Source organism: Monomorium pharaonis, chromosome 11 (assembly GCF_013373865.1).
Source record: "Monomorium pharaonis isolate MP-MQ-018 chromosome 11, ASM1337386v2, whole genome shotgun sequence".
In the NCBI taxonomy this organism is placed as follows: Eukaryota; Metazoa; Arthropoda; class Insecta; order Hymenoptera; family Formicidae; genus Monomorium; species Monomorium pharaonis.
In genome coordinates, this window is record NC_050477.1 from 2,089,044 (window position 1) to 2,103,962 (window position 14,919).

The 14,919-nt window shown below is 37.0% G+C and overlaps 5 protein-coding genes across 5 annotated transcripts; 3 read left to right on the forward strand and 2 right to left on the reverse strand.

Annotated features, from left to right (window-relative positions):
* The first annotated feature begins 16 nt into the window (after positions 1 to 16).
* LOC105830175 (UPF0598 protein CG30010) lies at positions 17 to 2,022 on the forward strand. Its single transcript, XM_012669349.3, has 5 exons — positions 17 to 372; positions 470 to 684; positions 783 to 831; positions 910 to 1,130; positions 1,216 to 2,022. Exons 2-5 carry the CDS (start codon positions 529 to 531, stop codon positions 1,441 to 1,443), a joined length of 654 nt encoding a protein of 217 aa, XP_012524803.1. The 5' UTR covers positions 17 to 372; positions 470 to 528; the 3' UTR covers positions 1,444 to 2,022.
* On the reverse strand, positions 1,849 to 4,883 carry LOC105830172 (angio-associated migratory cell protein). Its single transcript, XM_012669344.3, has 8 exons — positions 4,487 to 4,883; positions 4,213 to 4,423; positions 3,769 to 4,034; positions 3,134 to 3,281; positions 2,825 to 3,036; positions 2,493 to 2,657; positions 2,239 to 2,417; positions 1,849 to 2,014 (listed from the first exon to the last, which is right to left on the reverse strand). The coding sequence occupies exons 1-8, from the start codon at positions 4,487 to 4,489 to the stop codon at positions 1,942 to 1,944; spliced, it is 1,257 nt and encodes a 418-aa protein (XP_012524798.2). The 5' UTR covers positions 4,490 to 4,883; the 3' UTR covers positions 1,849 to 1,941.
* A 179-nt stretch (positions 4,884 to 5,062) lies between these two features.
* Positions 5,063 to 7,443, reverse strand: LOC105830174 (thioredoxin-related transmembrane protein 2 homolog). The gene is made up of 6 exons (XM_012669348.3): positions 7,339 to 7,443; positions 6,820 to 7,227; positions 6,551 to 6,731; positions 5,998 to 6,184; positions 5,724 to 5,916; positions 5,063 to 5,634 (listed from the first exon to the last, which is right to left on the reverse strand). The coding sequence occupies exons 2-6, from the start codon at positions 6,964 to 6,966 to the stop codon at positions 5,557 to 5,559; spliced, it is 786 nt and encodes a 261-aa protein (XP_012524802.1). The 5' UTR covers positions 6,967 to 7,227; positions 7,339 to 7,443; the 3' UTR covers positions 5,063 to 5,556.
* A 140-nt stretch (positions 7,444 to 7,583) lies between these two features.
* LOC105830173 (N(4)-(Beta-N-acetylglucosaminyl)-L-asparaginase) lies at positions 7,584 to 10,217 on the forward strand. The gene is made up of 6 exons (XM_012669346.3): positions 7,584 to 7,983; positions 8,190 to 8,391; positions 8,485 to 8,641; positions 8,806 to 9,031; positions 9,129 to 9,418; positions 9,845 to 10,217. Exons 2-6 carry the CDS (start codon positions 8,226 to 8,228, stop codon positions 10,104 to 10,106), a joined length of 1,101 nt encoding a protein of 366 aa, XP_012524800.2. The 5' UTR covers positions 7,584 to 7,983; positions 8,190 to 8,225; the 3' UTR covers positions 10,107 to 10,217.
* A 609-nt stretch (positions 10,218 to 10,826) lies between these two features.
* LOC105830538 (importin-13) lies at positions 10,827 to 14,894 on the forward strand. Its single transcript, XM_012669914.3, has 8 exons — positions 10,827 to 11,222; positions 11,492 to 11,656; positions 11,765 to 11,911; positions 11,998 to 12,260; positions 12,379 to 13,138; positions 13,306 to 14,215; positions 14,300 to 14,446; positions 14,530 to 14,894. The coding sequence occupies exons 1-8, from the start codon at positions 11,061 to 11,063 to the stop codon at positions 14,769 to 14,771; spliced, it is 2,796 nt and encodes a 931-aa protein (XP_012525368.1). The 5' UTR covers positions 10,827 to 11,060; the 3' UTR covers positions 14,772 to 14,894.
* Positions 14,895 to 14,919: the final 25 nt, after the last annotated feature.

Consider the following 14,919-nt stretch of genomic DNA (forward strand, 5'->3'; position numbering starts at 1 on the left):
TTACAGAAACCTAGTTAGGATTTCTAACCTCTTTGTGCATCTTTTTGTTACAGAAAAATATCTAATCTAATTCATTTAATTTATAAAACCAAAGCTGTCGTTTCAGCTGATTTGCGTAGCATTTTTCATAAGATAAAAATGTAAAATATGCCATTGAAAGATGAACGAATTTACGGATAAGAAAGAAACTTGTACGATTAAACTAAATTATAAATTAGAATTACGGCGCGGAGATTTAATGCTTGATGAGTCGCAGATTCTTATACGTATGTTTACATCAACATAGATCGATTATATATAAAGAAATACAATTGATGTAATAAACGTGCCGCAGCGTGATATCCAACTGATATAGATTGAACGCAACTTTAGGTAATAATTTTGATGAATCAACTTAAACAGTAAAGAAAACAATTTACTAATCAATTATAATCGTTATATCTACAGTATCTTTTTTCCACTTTAATAGGTCTACTTTAAGGAATCCCAGATTACATCGTGATTATCATTGAATACAAATTTAGCAGAATGACGTCGATACTTTGTATGCGCGCTGGCATTGCAGTAAGCCGAAAATTTTCTTTGCTCAAGACTTTCGAGCGACGTTTCGTGACATACGTTCAAGGTCAGTCGCCTCAACCCCGTGTGCGAGAATATTTCTATTACATCGATCATCAAGGCATGGTATTTTTCGTTTTATCGGCTGGTTAAACCTAGTAGCTTTTACCATTAATAAATGAATGTCTTACATATAAATAATTTTATAACATCTGTTATCACAGTTGTTCCTGGATGACGTTCGTATAAGGAATTTTACTTCCTGCTTTAAAGGTTTGCAGTATTTACATAATACTAACTGAAAGAAAAACATCTCTTATATTCATGCACATCGTGAACTCTCTGTTGCAGATAAGAAATTCTTGGCGTTCTTCTTCAAGCGCCTGAAGAAGAATAACATTGGACGTTACATGGATGACTTTCCATTCCTGTCAGTCTGTGGAGTGGAGAGAAACTATGTAAGATGCGACGACTTGCCGATAGTTTTTACAAAAGTGATTCAGAAACGTAATGTGGAAAGTGATTTGGAAGAGGACTGGTTCAGTTACGCACATGCAGATGATTTATTAATGGTAATTCGATAGAATCCAGTTATATGTGATAAAAATTACAATTTTAACAGTCTTAATGGCATTGGAATCATCAAACTTACCATAGGTGCCATTCGAGCCACAAAGATTGTTTATGAACGTTAAAACAGGAAGAGTGTATCATCCCGCACCAAAGAAAGCGGGTGGAGTTGGCCTAGTGAGATCCAATCTGGCTATCGAATTCAGCGCTTTGTTCGACTTTAAAAACGGTGAAGGAAATGCGCCGACGCATTTCCTGTGGAAAGACAAGCGATACCAGCTCGATACGGAATGGTACAGGGACAAATTGTTATAAAGCAAAAATGACAAATCTTTGTAATTTGTCAACAAATTGTACAACTATAGAAAAGGGATTCTCTAGTTACTTGAACATATGTTGATCTGAGTAAATTTCGAAAAGTTTCAGTCCCTTTCGTATATATAAAATTACCATAAAGAATGGGCAATAAGAGCGTTGAATACAATACCTAAGACTATGAATTTTATATTATCTGTACGTTTCTTATAAATGTCAAAAGGATATGGAACTCCTATTTGCATTTCTATCAGAAATTGGTTATCTTAATTCACACACAAAGTCTACTTAAAAATCTCATTTTAAAATCGTTATTTTATATTTAATAACTTAAAGTCTTAAACAACATATTCAAAGTTGCCTTTTCCATAGTTTTATAAGGCAAATATATTTTATAAATCACACTTTTGTAAATATGTAAATTTATATTGTTTATATGTATGTCTATATACATTTCTTTAATATTAATATTTAATATTCTCTATACCCTGCGTTATATTAACATAGAGATGAAATATCAAAGATCCTAGCGGTGCTATCGTCAGAAACCGTCAATGCTTTCTTCTCGTCACTGAAAAATTGAACACATTGCTTAGTATCATAAAGAAGATCACAAATTCTTTAAACTGAATTTTCTAGAATCACGAAATGTCGATGCTAAAGATCGGAATAGTTTTAATTAAAATAATCCAAATTATTTAAGATTGAAATTAACCTGTTCAGGATATTTCTAATAGTAATAATTCTATTTCTTTTCATGATTAATTAACGTACATATTTTCTTGTTAATGGTACCTGGATATACATAAGTCATATAAAGCTGCTTTGTGCCCTGAGAATATTTGAAGACAGTTACCCGCTCTCGCATCGAAACATCTTAAGTTACCATCTAATCCTGCTGTAAACAATAACACTGATCTAGTCCAAACCAATTTGGTGATACCTCCTTCCTGACTCATCTCGTGCCTAAGAGTCTAAAGAGAATCGCAATTTTTAGTTGTTATGTATATATTGGGAAAGAAAAATTCTAGATTTGTGAAGTATAATACTTGTTTCATAATATCCCATATGTAAATTTTTCCATAGTCATCGCTCACGACTGTTCCAGTTGCAGCGACGGGGAACGTAGGATCTTTACAAAAAGCCGCGGTCTCTACGTTATTGGTGTTATCTTCAGTTCCACTTTTATTTAAATCTTGAAGTATACAAATTACCTGAAAAATATTTCAATATTACATTATTACTTTTATTTTTATATCAACAATATCGAAAAGGTACAGAAATCACTTTTTTTCAAGTATAGAAAACATAAAGAAAAAATGTTGATACAATAATACTCTTTCTTTATGAATTAACGAAAATTTATAGCAGTTTCCTTTACCTTGCCATTATGTGCTGTGCTTAAAATTGTCTGACTCCCGATGGACACTGAAATCAACAGATTATTATCTATGTGACAGTCGAGGGCGATGACAGCGCTGGAATGTCCTTGCGATCGTGTCTGATCACGAGGAGTGGTCGACAATACGGCGTTCGACTTTAAATCTATTACGTGAATTGTGCCACTTTGATATCCTATTGCTGCGCGTTTCCCTGCAAAGTTTTTTTTTTTTTTTTATTAATGTGTTCTCTTGAGTAAATCTAAGTTAAATTAAGAGTAAATCTAAAAATCGAAGTTCTTATTGCATACCATCTGGAAACATTACACCGCTCTCCGATCTATCACCTGTACCCTGTGCAAAGATCTTGCATTCATCCTTTCGTGTTCTCAACATATAAACTTCCCCTGTTACAACACCTGCTACCAAGATGTCGCTGAAATGATGCCACTTTATCCACTAGATAAAAAAAGATCATTGATGAACTGCTATAAGTGATAATGCTTAAAAAAATAGATTTGTTCTTTACAGCTTAATTTTTTGTATTTCATGCTTTGTCATCTTTCTCCTTTTTTTCCTATAACATCTAATTAAATATCTATTTTAATGTAGAATGTAACATACACTTGTAAAGAACAATTTTACACATAATTTGACAATTTTGATCTCCAAATATCTCTTCTTTCAAAAAACTAAAAGCACTGATATAATTAGTTAACATTTACATATAAGTATTTTATAGAATATAAATGATTTAATATATTCTATATATAAAAATCATTAAAGAATTTTTTTATATTTATATAGTAGTAGTGAAAAATTATAGTAGTAATGAAAAATTATAGTAGTAATGAAAAATGAAATAGAAATAACCCATTCTGTATAAAGATGTGAAGAAACAACATGTGTATGGAAGATTTAATATGTGTTAATTAAAAACACTTACGCTAATGTCATTTGCTAAGGTATTTTCCCAGACACAAGTCTTGTCACTTATCCTCCACAATTTTATCGTGCCGCGCATGTCAGCAGTAGCCAAGTATTTGTCATTGTAATTGAACTCGGCGAATATAACACTGTCATCATGATTCACGCCTGTATTGAGAACACATTCACCAGTGTTGGTGTTCCAGAGGTATGCCTTGTCATTTTCGTCCCCCGTTGCCGCCAGCTCACCGTTTTTGCTTAACGAGCAGCAAAACACCGTGTGACCTAAGATCAGTTTGTAAAGTTAATGCCCAATATTCTTAACTCACTTTTGTAGATAAATGTATACATTTGTTTCTGAAATTCTGTAATATATATATAATATAAATTATATGCACATATCAACAAAAATAAGTTGAGAATAGAGGCCAGTGTTTCAATGACCAAAAAATTGCATTCTTACCGGGCGAGTGGTCGCGAAAAACGCACACAGCGTCGTCTTTCTGTGATGCGAGATCCTCTATCGAGTTCTCATTGTCGTTCTCATTCTCGGAGGAGTTTGCGTTCTCGAAAATCGTGTCATCCAAATCGAGGACCTCCTCGACGTCGTTCTCCAGAATCTCCTCGTCTGATTCGATCTCCCTTACGTCAGTCGGGGTGTGTCTGTCTTGCATCTATCGGAAGGATCACGATCAGGCCGCGCCGTACGACTTGATTCGCAAGGCTGCTATACTCACCATTACGAAAGAAATACGTTAGTTACTGAGAAAGAACGATCTCCGATCTTCTAGATGCTGGAAAATGTTGATGCACGTGTATTGCGGCACGTGGTCCTTAAGGTTAGGATAGACTCCAACCTCTACGTCACAATAAAGTGGCTTAAGGTCGCTGAAACTTCTGCACCTATAATCTTTCCTCTCTTTCTCTCTAATACCTGAATTACATATCCATGTCATTTCGAGTGCAAAAAGTGCAGCCACAACACAGAAGTTGTTGTCCTTTAACAAAAGCTGCAGGAATTTAAATTAGTTTAAAATCTCGATCAAACAGGATTTAATTTCGATGGTGAGGTGATCATCTAGGCCGGTATTCATAGTCAAATCTTATTTCAAGATCGTCTCAAGCAATGTCTTAAGATGCTAATACGACTCTGTGATTGGTTGATGACATCTTAAGACAGTACTTAAGATGATCTTAAATATAAGATCCGACTATGAATACCGGCCCTAGTCCTTGTTATTCTAATGTTTTTCTTATTACAAAAATTGTAATACGTCAAATGCAAATGCAAAGAATCAAAATATTCAATGAAATCCAGAATAATTTTCTTAATGAATTTAAATATTTTATAATACATATGAGTAAAACAAAAAAATATGTGCCAACGATCGGTCTATTCATCAACTATATCAAGCTTATTTTAAAGGGAAACGACGCAACGTTATTAATTGCATATAACTAGCTTTCTGTATACATTTAAACTTTATGTTAATATATTATATGTGTGTGTGTGTGTGTGTGTGTGTGTGTGTGTATATATATATATTACACATTCAGACACCACACGCTATAACAATGTTATGTACAGATGATAAAACATAAATAAAACTGGACAATAGAAGAATACTGCACAGATTATGCAAACAAAACATTTACATGAATTCTTACATCTGTTAACCCGGAATTACGATTTGGTGGAAATAACGCGCTAGCGGGATTTTCTAACAGTTTAAGTTCATCTATAACTAAAATTCGTTCAACTGCGAACTATGTCTTCTCATTAACTGCCTTCTAGTATTTCACTTCATTATTCTGCCTTCAACTTCTTCACTTTTTTGCAGTCGCTGTAAATATTGTTGAGACTGAATGTAGCTTTCACATTGTCCTGAAAATTTGAAACGAAACAAATGAGGCAGTTCAAAATGTTATATAAGTTAGGATTTTAACAAATTAGATCTGAGTGACGACGTGTACCAAGGAGAAAAGAAACTTGACGATTTTTCCTTTTTGCGCGTCCGGACGCCGCATGACCTCCTTGCCGTTTTCAAAGAGTATCAACGTTGGGAGCTGCTTGCTCGTGCTAGCGTCGCTGACACGATACTTTGCCGCGGCATCTGGATACCTCCCAACGTCCACTTTACCAAATTTAAACTTCTCCAACGCGTATCTAAATTTCAATTATTTTCAGGGTTAGCCACTGTATTGTTCTCGGCAAGGAAGAAAAATAGGATTTGATTCGATTGCTTACTCCGCGGAGAGTTCAGAGAATATTGGCGCAAATGTTACGCAGGCCGGATTCCACGCCGTGTAGAAAGCCACCAGCCAGATCACTGTGGTGTCGCGTTGTAGTTCTTCCTGCAGTCCATTGGCACCGCGCAGATAGATCACTTTTTCGGGCCCTTGGTACGTTGGCTCTGGCAACACTAATGCGCACACTGTGCAAAAGTAGAGCATTAGATTATTGTTAGAACGTTTGTGTCACAACAGATCCCAAGCAATATAATAAGATACATCAAAAATCAAATTTAACCGTTTAAACTAAAAAAATTAACGTTTAAAATTTGATCCATTCTTAATATGTCATAAAAATGTTATACAAGATCTTATAACATCTATTTTAACATTTTTTAAATAGTTAAATATGTCGTTTGTAATATTGTTTGTAATAAAAGTTAGACATTAAAAATAAGACTTTTTTATGCATTACAAAAAACATATTGACTAAACGTTTTTCAAACGTTCACGTACATTGAAATAATTTGCTTAGGACTATAACTCACGAGATAATTATCTTTTCATACATGTAAAAATAAATGCAAAGAGGATGCCCATTCGTACATCTGCGTAGAACCACAGCGCCAAATTTGCCACCTTTGTGTAGACAAAACTGGAGGTCAAGTAATTTATCATGGTCACACTGCCAGTCTTCCTTGTCCTTATCATGATAACAGTCATGAGGAAAAAGAGAATTTCTGTCTCCCTCTAAAAACAGAAGCGCTTGTTAGCTACAAAAGTACTCAAATACTATTGAAAAAAATTACGTATCGCCAATTGAGATCAGTATACTCGCCGTATCGAGCTCACAATAGTCTTGAGCAAACAGATAATTACAGACTCCAGGCAGAAGGCGTTTGGAGGCAATATAGGAGATGCTGAGGAGGATATTTATCAAATAGTACGGCTTCACAAGCAGCCTTAGGTCCTTTTTGAACGACATTTCGATATGAAAAGATATAACTTTTACAACCGTAGATCGTAAATACTATACACTCAATGATTAAACTAATTATCATCAAACGATGATTATTATACGATGTCTGTCACGCGCAGGAGGTCATTTATTTTCCCGTTGACTTGAACTCTTCTTGAAGGCGATTATTATCTCATGTAGTACATAGTGAGTGAGGAGGAACCGTCAGCTGTTCCGTGAGATTCATTCATGCGAATGCGAGAAGAGTGACATGGATTCCAGTGGATTCTGCAATAACCGTGAATGAGAGTTAATAACATTGCCATGCTAGATGCGCCCGATTTACACAATGCGACACGGAATGTTCATCGCGATGCATTAGATTGATATTCGAAAAACCTTTATCGTCGATTACGAAGGCAATCAGTCCCGCAGAAAATTTCGTCATTACCTCAGCTCTGGTATGCTGAGAGATAATAGTAGAGCGTCGACATTATCGATAACTAAATTTCTCTACTGTCAATAATAGCAGAGCATTGACATTATTGATTATTATTGGCATTTAAATTCATTTTGTTGTCAATAAAAACAGAATAATTGAGCATAACAAGTAAAATAATATATAATTAACACAATTGAAAATCATATGCTTACATTATTACGAATTACGAAATTGCTTTTGTTCATAATTATTTGTTCATGCAGAAGTGATCGAACGCGGATGATAACAATGGCAGTGCAGTTTCAAAATCAATTATTTGTCGAGATATATGTATTATATTTTTATAATACGTAAACTACAATTATATCATGAGTTGTTCAAATTTTAATTCTGTAAAATCGACGGTTTTTGATAGTATCTCAATGCGTTAACAACACGTTTTTTTTAACGCTCTCTTAGTCTGTGACTAAACACGTGATGCTTCATCAGCTTCATGCAATGTTTACATGGTTCAATGTACCTCTTAAAAAAAAATATTAGCAATGTGATAACCCAGTTTGAATGTCTCAGGGCAACGTAACGGTTCAGTAGATTGTGAATAGGTAATCTAATATAGATATATATTTGCCATACAAAGAGAATTTGTAATACTTTTGCTATACAATAGGTACTTGCCAATAAGTGATAGTAAATTATATTAGCACTGAGTATTTATATCCGCTTGTAGCACAATAACAAGATACAATAGTAATCAAGAGGTATTCTTGCTTATCAGAGATATTTTCTCCCTCCATGCTTCTTGTTCTAGAAAGTCCATGCTGTTTAATACCTTCGTAGGTATTTTATGTCACCAGAAGTTGCAGGCAGGATGAGGCTCGCCAGCTTTATAGAAATTTTATTGCTGTTTGAGGTCTGTTTGTTTGTCAGTGCAAATTTTGCATCTCTGAACAACAATGCTAGTTTTCCTGTAATAGTAATCACTTGGGATTACAAATCTGCATCGGAGAAAGGTATATTAACATATCTAATCATGTCAACTCGCCAAGAGTAAGAATGCAAGATAAATTTTGGCAATTTAATGGCGCTGTTGATTATTATTTAAGCATGGGACGTGATATATAATCAGAAGAGAAGTGCTTTAGACGCAATAGAGGAAGGATCTTCTTTATGCGAGGAGCAGCAGTGCAGAAAGACTGTGGGCTTTGGCGGCAGTCCGGACGAACATGGAGAAACTACATTGGATGCTGTCATTATGGACGGGTAAATATAAATGTGCTTGGCGGTGATTAATGATTATATATTTCTTTATCACTCAACTCGAGTTGTGTGTTTCTTTTCTGTGCTGAAGATCATGATCAAAATTTAAATCATATTAGGATAAATTATATCATGATCATAATGATCAAATATATTCTTTTTGACAGGGTGGCGATGGATGTGGGTGGAGTAGGAGGTTTGCGGAACATAAAGAATGCAATGTCAGTCGCTCGCAAGGTGCTGGAACACACAAAACATTCCCTGTTGGGTGGCGACTTAGCTACGGATTTTGCTGTGAATATGGGATTCAAGAAGGAGTCTCTGCAAACGGACGAGTCCAAGGAAATGTGGATGAAGTGGAAGGCGAACAACTGTCAGCCCAATTTCTGGAAGGTATTCTGAAAGAAAGACCACTTCTACCTCTTTTTTCCGCATTTTATCTTGTAATCTTATCACTTCGATGCATTATTGATACTCTTGCTATTTCTAGAACGTTGTACCTGATCCAACAACCAGCTGCGGACCGTATATTCCGAGTGAAGTGAAAGACGACAATAGCATGCCAGTGGGAAGTGAGGAAAATCACGACACAATTGGTATACTTGCTATAGATTCACAGGGCTGTACGGCAGCCGGAACATCCACGAACGGCGCCAGAAACAAGATACCTGGCCGTATCGGGGACTCCCCTATTGCAGGAGCTGGCGCGTACGCTGACCAGGAGGCTGGTGCGGCAGCCGGTACCGGGGACGGAGATATTATGATGCGATTTTTACCGAGGTATCTTATTTACTTTCTATATTAATTAATATAAATACGTTCTACATAAATTTTACTTTACATTTTAATGAAATAAAATATAAATTTATACACTCTATTAAAACTTATTTCAATTGTAAATTTGTTGTAACATTAAAACAAATTTAATTCTCTGTACACACGGTGAGACAATTCATATTCCGCGCATTTGTTTTCGTTGAAAAGCTAAGAGCATTGTAATTAGTATTTATATTTTTTTAACAAACTGTAAATTTTTTAGAGTATTGTATTTTTTAGAGATGTTAAGGGTTATGCAGCAGAATTTTTTAATACTTGTAAAAATAAGGAAAACTAACTCAAAACTATCGTGACTTGTGCAAAGATATAATAGTATTTTAATAATAAAGTTGTTTAAATTAAGATTCTTAATTAAGATATATTTTCTAGTTTTCTGGCGGTGGAAGAAATGCGTTATGGAGCTTCGCCGAGTGCGGCTGCTAAGAAGGCGATCAGCAGAATCGCCCAACATTATCCTCAATCTCTCTGTGCAGTGATTGCATTGAACAAAAAGGGAGAATACGGAGCAGCGTGTAATGGAATGGCCGCATTCCCTTATTATGTTGCAAATCCTACCTTTGGCCCTAAGCTACTTTCAGTTGAATGCAGCAACTATAATCCACAATGCGCCAGGGACAGTGACTTTTGTTGATTTGTATATTTGTTCAAACTTTAATATGCGATAAAAGGAATAAATGACATTAAACATTCCTAATGTAATGATATAAATAAAATTGTTATAAATAAAATTTACTAAAATTTACTAAAATTTACTAAAAGAATCCAAGCTATTAAATAAAAAAACTGTATAGAAAAAAAAATATAATAAATATAATAAAATTTTTCTTGCAATTTAAATAACAACAAAATATAAATATCCATTTTATAGAAATTTATACAATTTATATACATATATACATACATACATATATATATATATATATATATATATATATATATATATATATACATATATATATATATTTATATACATATACATATATATATATATTTTATGTGTGTATATATATATATATATATATATATATATATACATAAAAATATACATCAATTTCCTATTTTATATAAAATTAAAATAAATTCTTATTTCAAAAATAAATTATTATAAATTATAAATTACTAATTAAACATGTATAAAATGCATTGTTCAATCGAGCTTGATAAAAATCTTGCAATCTTATCTTAACTGCTTTTTTAATTAAACTAAATGATTGAATGTCGGTAAAACAAACGACTTTTGGATCGTCTTAATTATCGGTAAAATTCACAAAATATTAACGAAGTAGTCGGAGAGTATAAGAGATGGCACTAAATCTGCTCGCAAATTCACAGAACTCGTCGACGCTCAGCGAGATATATAGGTTAGGTTAGGTTAGGTTAAATTTTGTGTCGCCGTACGGACGTACGGATGGAGGATATTCGCGCTTGATTGACTCTCCCATGGAGTAAGATGACCAGGGATCGCGAAGACCCTAATGGTGGAACGAGTTAGATGCATAAACGCGCGTTCCAAAGTTTCACGATCGTTGTATTGGTTCCCCTCGTATGCGACCTGTCCTGATAACGGACACGCTGTCAGAATAACATGTCGTGCGAAACACCTGGTATGGATTATGCAACGATCGTCGACAACGCGGTCAGACAGTTTTACTCCGGGGGCAGCAACGATGCGCATCTCTGGCTCCTGCGGGTACAAGCCTCCCCGGAGGCCTGGCACTTTGTGTGGCAACTCCTGGAACCTTCCAAGGTACCTTCAATGTCAGAATTGTTTGATCTTCTTTTCCTCTTGTTTCCTGATTTATCTTCTTAATATGTGTTTGTTTTTTACAATTCCCTACGATGTTTCCTAACCGAATAATATCGGACTGCAACTTGAAGTTAAACGATTCTCATTGCTTTTGAATTTCAAAGTGGTTACTGTAAGAAGGCAATCAGACATATTTCGTACTTTGAATGATTTTAGTAGCTTTTTTTCTTTTGACATGTAAGTCAGGGCTGTTTTTTTTATCTTTGCAGTCGTACGAAGTGCAATTCTATGCGGCGATAACTTTACATGCAAAGATCTCCAAGCAGTGGAACGAAGTGCCTGAAGCCGAGTATCCGGTATTGAAGGAACGTTTGCTCAATAGCGTGAGAAGACCCAACATCCCCCTGTGTATCCTTAAGAAGCTTTGTCAAGCGGTAATACATTCTTCTTTGTGTGTTATTTGAAAAGAAAAGGGCTATATTATAAATAATTAAATGCATCTTTATGCAAACGGTTAATTATCTGACATATATTGATTTTAGTTGGCCGCGTTTGTAGCCAATGTTTACAGTGCAGAGAACAGAGAACAGGATAGGAGTATAGTTGACGAACTGCTTGACATTTTACCTTATGACTCCCCCTCTGCATTAGAATTACTGCTTCGAGTACTCTCAACGCTTCCTGCTGAGGTAAGACATAAAAATATATATAGCTTTAAGGTTACTTAATTATCTTGTTTTTCGACAAGTTGAAATTGACTTGTGATTGTTCTCAGTACGAGAAGAGACATGAAGCAAAGAGTGCCAAATTACGGGAGGCTCTTGTTAAATTGATCAACAGCTGGTGCCAAACAGCATGGTTCTTGCAACAGGTCTTTTCAATGTGCAATCCACGTTCCGAGGGCAACGACAGTACATTGTATACTTTAGGGCTGGAATGCGCTCAATCGTGGCTCAAAATTGGCCAGCTACCTTTAGAAACTACCGGTCAGATTTATCCCTACTTACTGATAGCTGCGGCTCATTACGCGCCTAACAAGTAAGTTGTAATTAAAAGAGCATTAAATAAAATTTTATTATACAATAATAGGAAAAATAATATAATAACTGAGAGTTAGATAAAGAGTTAAATAAAATATTGGTTCTTTTTGTTAAAGAAATGAGAATCATGGCGATGACGAGAACATTAAGACCTGGGAAATAGTACAAGACTGTTTAATCATGATCGTAACGCACTACGAGCTTCACAAATGGCCGCAGACATTTTGGGAATGGGCAAAGAGCTTGGTAATGATGGCGAAACAGTTTAATGGTAAATACTTTTGCGAGATATTGACTGCCATCGGGGAGGCTCACAGCCGGGCGTTCCTGATCGCCCTGGCCGAGAACTCCGATGAGGGGCACACGTGGACGGCCATGGGGTTGATTGAATTGCTGTTAGAGTGTTCGGAATTGGAAGGACGTTATCCGACCGACGAGACGCGCAGCTGCATCCCGTTTGGATTCTGGTATGCGTTACAGGACGACTGCGCCACGCTGGATCAACCGTTAGAGACCCGGGCCTTGGAGGCATTGAAACCGATCTATTATCGATTGGCTCAGGCGTTACTGCGAAAATCAACGCTGCCCACGTCCCCGAGCGAAAGGGGGGACGCGGATGAGCGTGAGCTCTTTAGATGTTATAGGCAGGATGTGGCGGACACATTGGACTATTGTTACAACGTTCTCGGCAGCGATCTGCTGGCCCTTCTCGGACAAAGATTGAGCATGGAAGACTCGCCGTGGACTCATATAGAATCGACATTACACGCTTTCAAAGCTCTAGCCGAGAGCGTCGGCACTCAGGAGTACTGTTACATCCCTGCGCTAATAAATCTGATCATTGATCACATACCTTATCATCATTATCCTGAGGAGGTACGTATGACCGTTAATTGCAAATTATACTTCTTTTCTTCCTCTTAACATCGTTGTAATGAATATAATTTATTTCTAGCTAGCTCTTCTCTTGACGTTTATTTCTTTTTTCTAAAGAGATATGTTTGTATTATAGTAATATCTTATAGATATCGTTTTATCGCCAGGTATTAACGTCCGCCTGTTCAACGCTGGGCGCATACGCCGAATGGCTGGGTGAGCATCCCGAACCCTGGCTAGAGAAGGTGTTGCAGCTTGTCACTCAGGGACTGACCAGAAATTCCACGACGACGCCATTTGCAAGTATGGCACTGAAGGATCTGACGAGGGAATGCGGAACGTATCTCGCCCCTTACGCACCATCTATTCTTCAAACCATCAGTCAGACATTGCCAAATGTTGAGCCTGGCGGCGGGGAAGGTTTACGGCTCATGTACGCGGCCGGGAAGCTGCTTAACGTGCTGCCTTCCATGGAGGAGCAATTGGTGCATCTAGAAGCGACAATGGGACTATGCGTGACGAGGATAAAGGAGCTCTTGGAACAACCATTGTTCACGGCGCGACTCGGTATGACGAATTATTTGAAAATGGTCACAATGTTCTTCAGCACGATTGAGGGCGCGGTCGGCAAGGCTGTGCTGGACGGTGTGCTGCCAGTGTTTAATCAAATTATCACGCATCCCGAGTGGAGCCAGGACAACGCTACGCTGGAGGCGATGCACATGTGCGCACAGAAATCCCTGTCGGCATTGCGGCAACCAGAGATCGAAGCGCGGCCGTTGCTGCCGATCCTGTCGACTTCCTACAAAACCTGGCCGCATCCGGCCGCATTGAATTTGCTGAAGCAGCTCGTGCTGCTGTTTGGCAGGGACCCAGACAACATTGTGAGTCCGGTGCTCGCGGAAATGAGCTTGCTAACGTTGAATGGCGTAAAGGCATGTAGGTCGGTGCAGGGCGACTTGTCCGAATGGTCAGACCTGATGGAAGCCTACATGAGCGTGCTCGCACAAATCTGTAAAAAGAATGCTCGGTTGTTGCTGCAAATCCCAGATCAAATACCAGACATGCTGCAATGCGGTAAGCGCAACGTCATCGACGTATTCTTAGAGATGCAAAAATCACAACATAATATTCAACGTAATTATATTGCATTTTTTATAGGGATCGCTTGTTTAACGCTTCCGGAGACAGCTACGGCCAAAGCGGCCGGACATTTTCTTAGTCACGCGATTGTGCAAAGCCCACACCTGCAGACGTTTATTCAACCGATCGGACAAGAACTTGTCGCTGCAATTTTGCATTGTGTCGGTAAGCAGATCTCCGAATGCGGCACATATCCATAAAAACTGCACGAAATTGTTTATCCGTTTATTTATTTCTTTCTCTGTTAGGTGGAGCAGTGCCTCACAATAATTTGGACCCTCACGCCGAAGTTATGTTAGCGTTGAACAAAACGTGTCCGGAATGGACCGCGCAATGGTTACGAGCAGGACTTGAGAATCAAAAGAACCTTGCCCTGATATTGCAGAAAGAGGACATTACGCGCATTTTGCGTGAAAGGACGAACAGGGGGCGACTTTGCGACGTATTAAAGGAATTTAGTATTCAGTGCCGTCAAAAGACGAGTATTTGACAATAGAACTCCCGTGATGTCGATTGACAAATTTTACTGTATGAAATGACCGATTTAAGATATATATGTAACACACAAAAGTTGATATAATTTATCTCTTCATAATAAACGCTGCATAATGTATATAATTGTTTTTTATATCAGCTTA

What these genes read in the sequence shown, in the direction of transcription:
- LOC105830175 (XM_012669349.3), top strand. Translation starts at nt 529, where the DNA reads ATGACGTCGATACTTTGTATGCGCGCTGGCATTGCAGTAAGCCGAAAA. An exon ending in ACATCGATCATCAAGGCATG is followed by an intron (nt 685 to 782) that starts GTATTTTTCGTT and finishes CTGTTATCACAG; the next exon opens with TTGTTCCTGGATGACGTTCG. An exon ending in ATGCAGATGATTTATTAATG is followed by an intron (nt 1,131 to 1,215) that starts GTAATTCGATAG and finishes AACTTACCATAG; the next exon opens with GTGCCATTCGAGCCACAAAG.
- LOC105830172 (XM_012669344.3), bottom strand. An exon ending in CGGTGTAATGTTTCCAGATG is followed by an intron (nt 3,037 to 3,133) that starts GTATGCAATAAG and finishes AAAACTTTGCAG; the next exon opens with GGAAACGCGCAGCAATAGGA. An exon ending in TATGGGATATTATGAAACAA is followed by an intron (nt 2,418 to 2,492) that starts GTATTATACTTC and finishes GATTCTCTTTAG; the next exon opens with ACTCTTAGGCACGAGATGAG.
- LOC105830174 (XM_012669348.3), bottom strand. Translation starts at nt 6,966, where the DNA reads ATGTCGTTCAAAAAGGACCTAAGGCTGCTTGTGAAGCCGTACTATTTG. An exon ending in ACTATTGTGAGCTCGATACG is followed by an intron (nt 6,732 to 6,819) that starts GCGAGTATACTG and finishes TTCTGTTTTTAG; the next exon opens with AGGGAGACAGAAATTCTCTT. An exon ending in TTCTCTGAACTCTCCGCGGA is followed by an intron (nt 5,917 to 5,997) that starts GTAAGCAATCGA and finishes ATTGAAATTTAG; the next exon opens with ATACGCGTTGGAGAAGTTTA.
- LOC105830173 (XM_012669346.3), top strand. Translation starts at nt 8,226, where the DNA reads ATGTCACCAGAAGTTGCAGGCAGGATGAGGCTCGCCAGCTTTATAGAA. An exon ending in GATGCTGTCATTATGGACGG is followed by an intron (nt 8,642 to 8,805) that starts GTAAATATAAAT and finishes TCTTTTTGACAG; the next exon opens with GGTGGCGATGGATGTGGGTG. An exon ending in ATGATGCGATTTTTACCGAG is followed by an intron (nt 9,419 to 9,844) that starts GTATCTTATTTA and finishes TATATTTTCTAG; the next exon opens with TTTTCTGGCGGTGGAAGAAA.
- LOC105830538 (XM_012669914.3), top strand. Translation starts at nt 11,061, where the DNA reads ATGTCGTGCGAAACACCTGGTATGGATTATGCAACGATCGTCGACAAC. An exon ending in GCTCATTACGCGCCTAACAA is followed by an intron (nt 12,261 to 12,378) that starts GTAAGTTGTAAT and finishes TTTTTGTTAAAG; the next exon opens with AAATGAGAATCATGGCGATG. An exon ending in TGCAATTTTGCATTGTGTCG is followed by an intron (nt 14,447 to 14,529) that starts GTAAGCAGATCT and finishes TTTCTCTGTTAG; the next exon opens with GTGGAGCAGTGCCTCACAAT.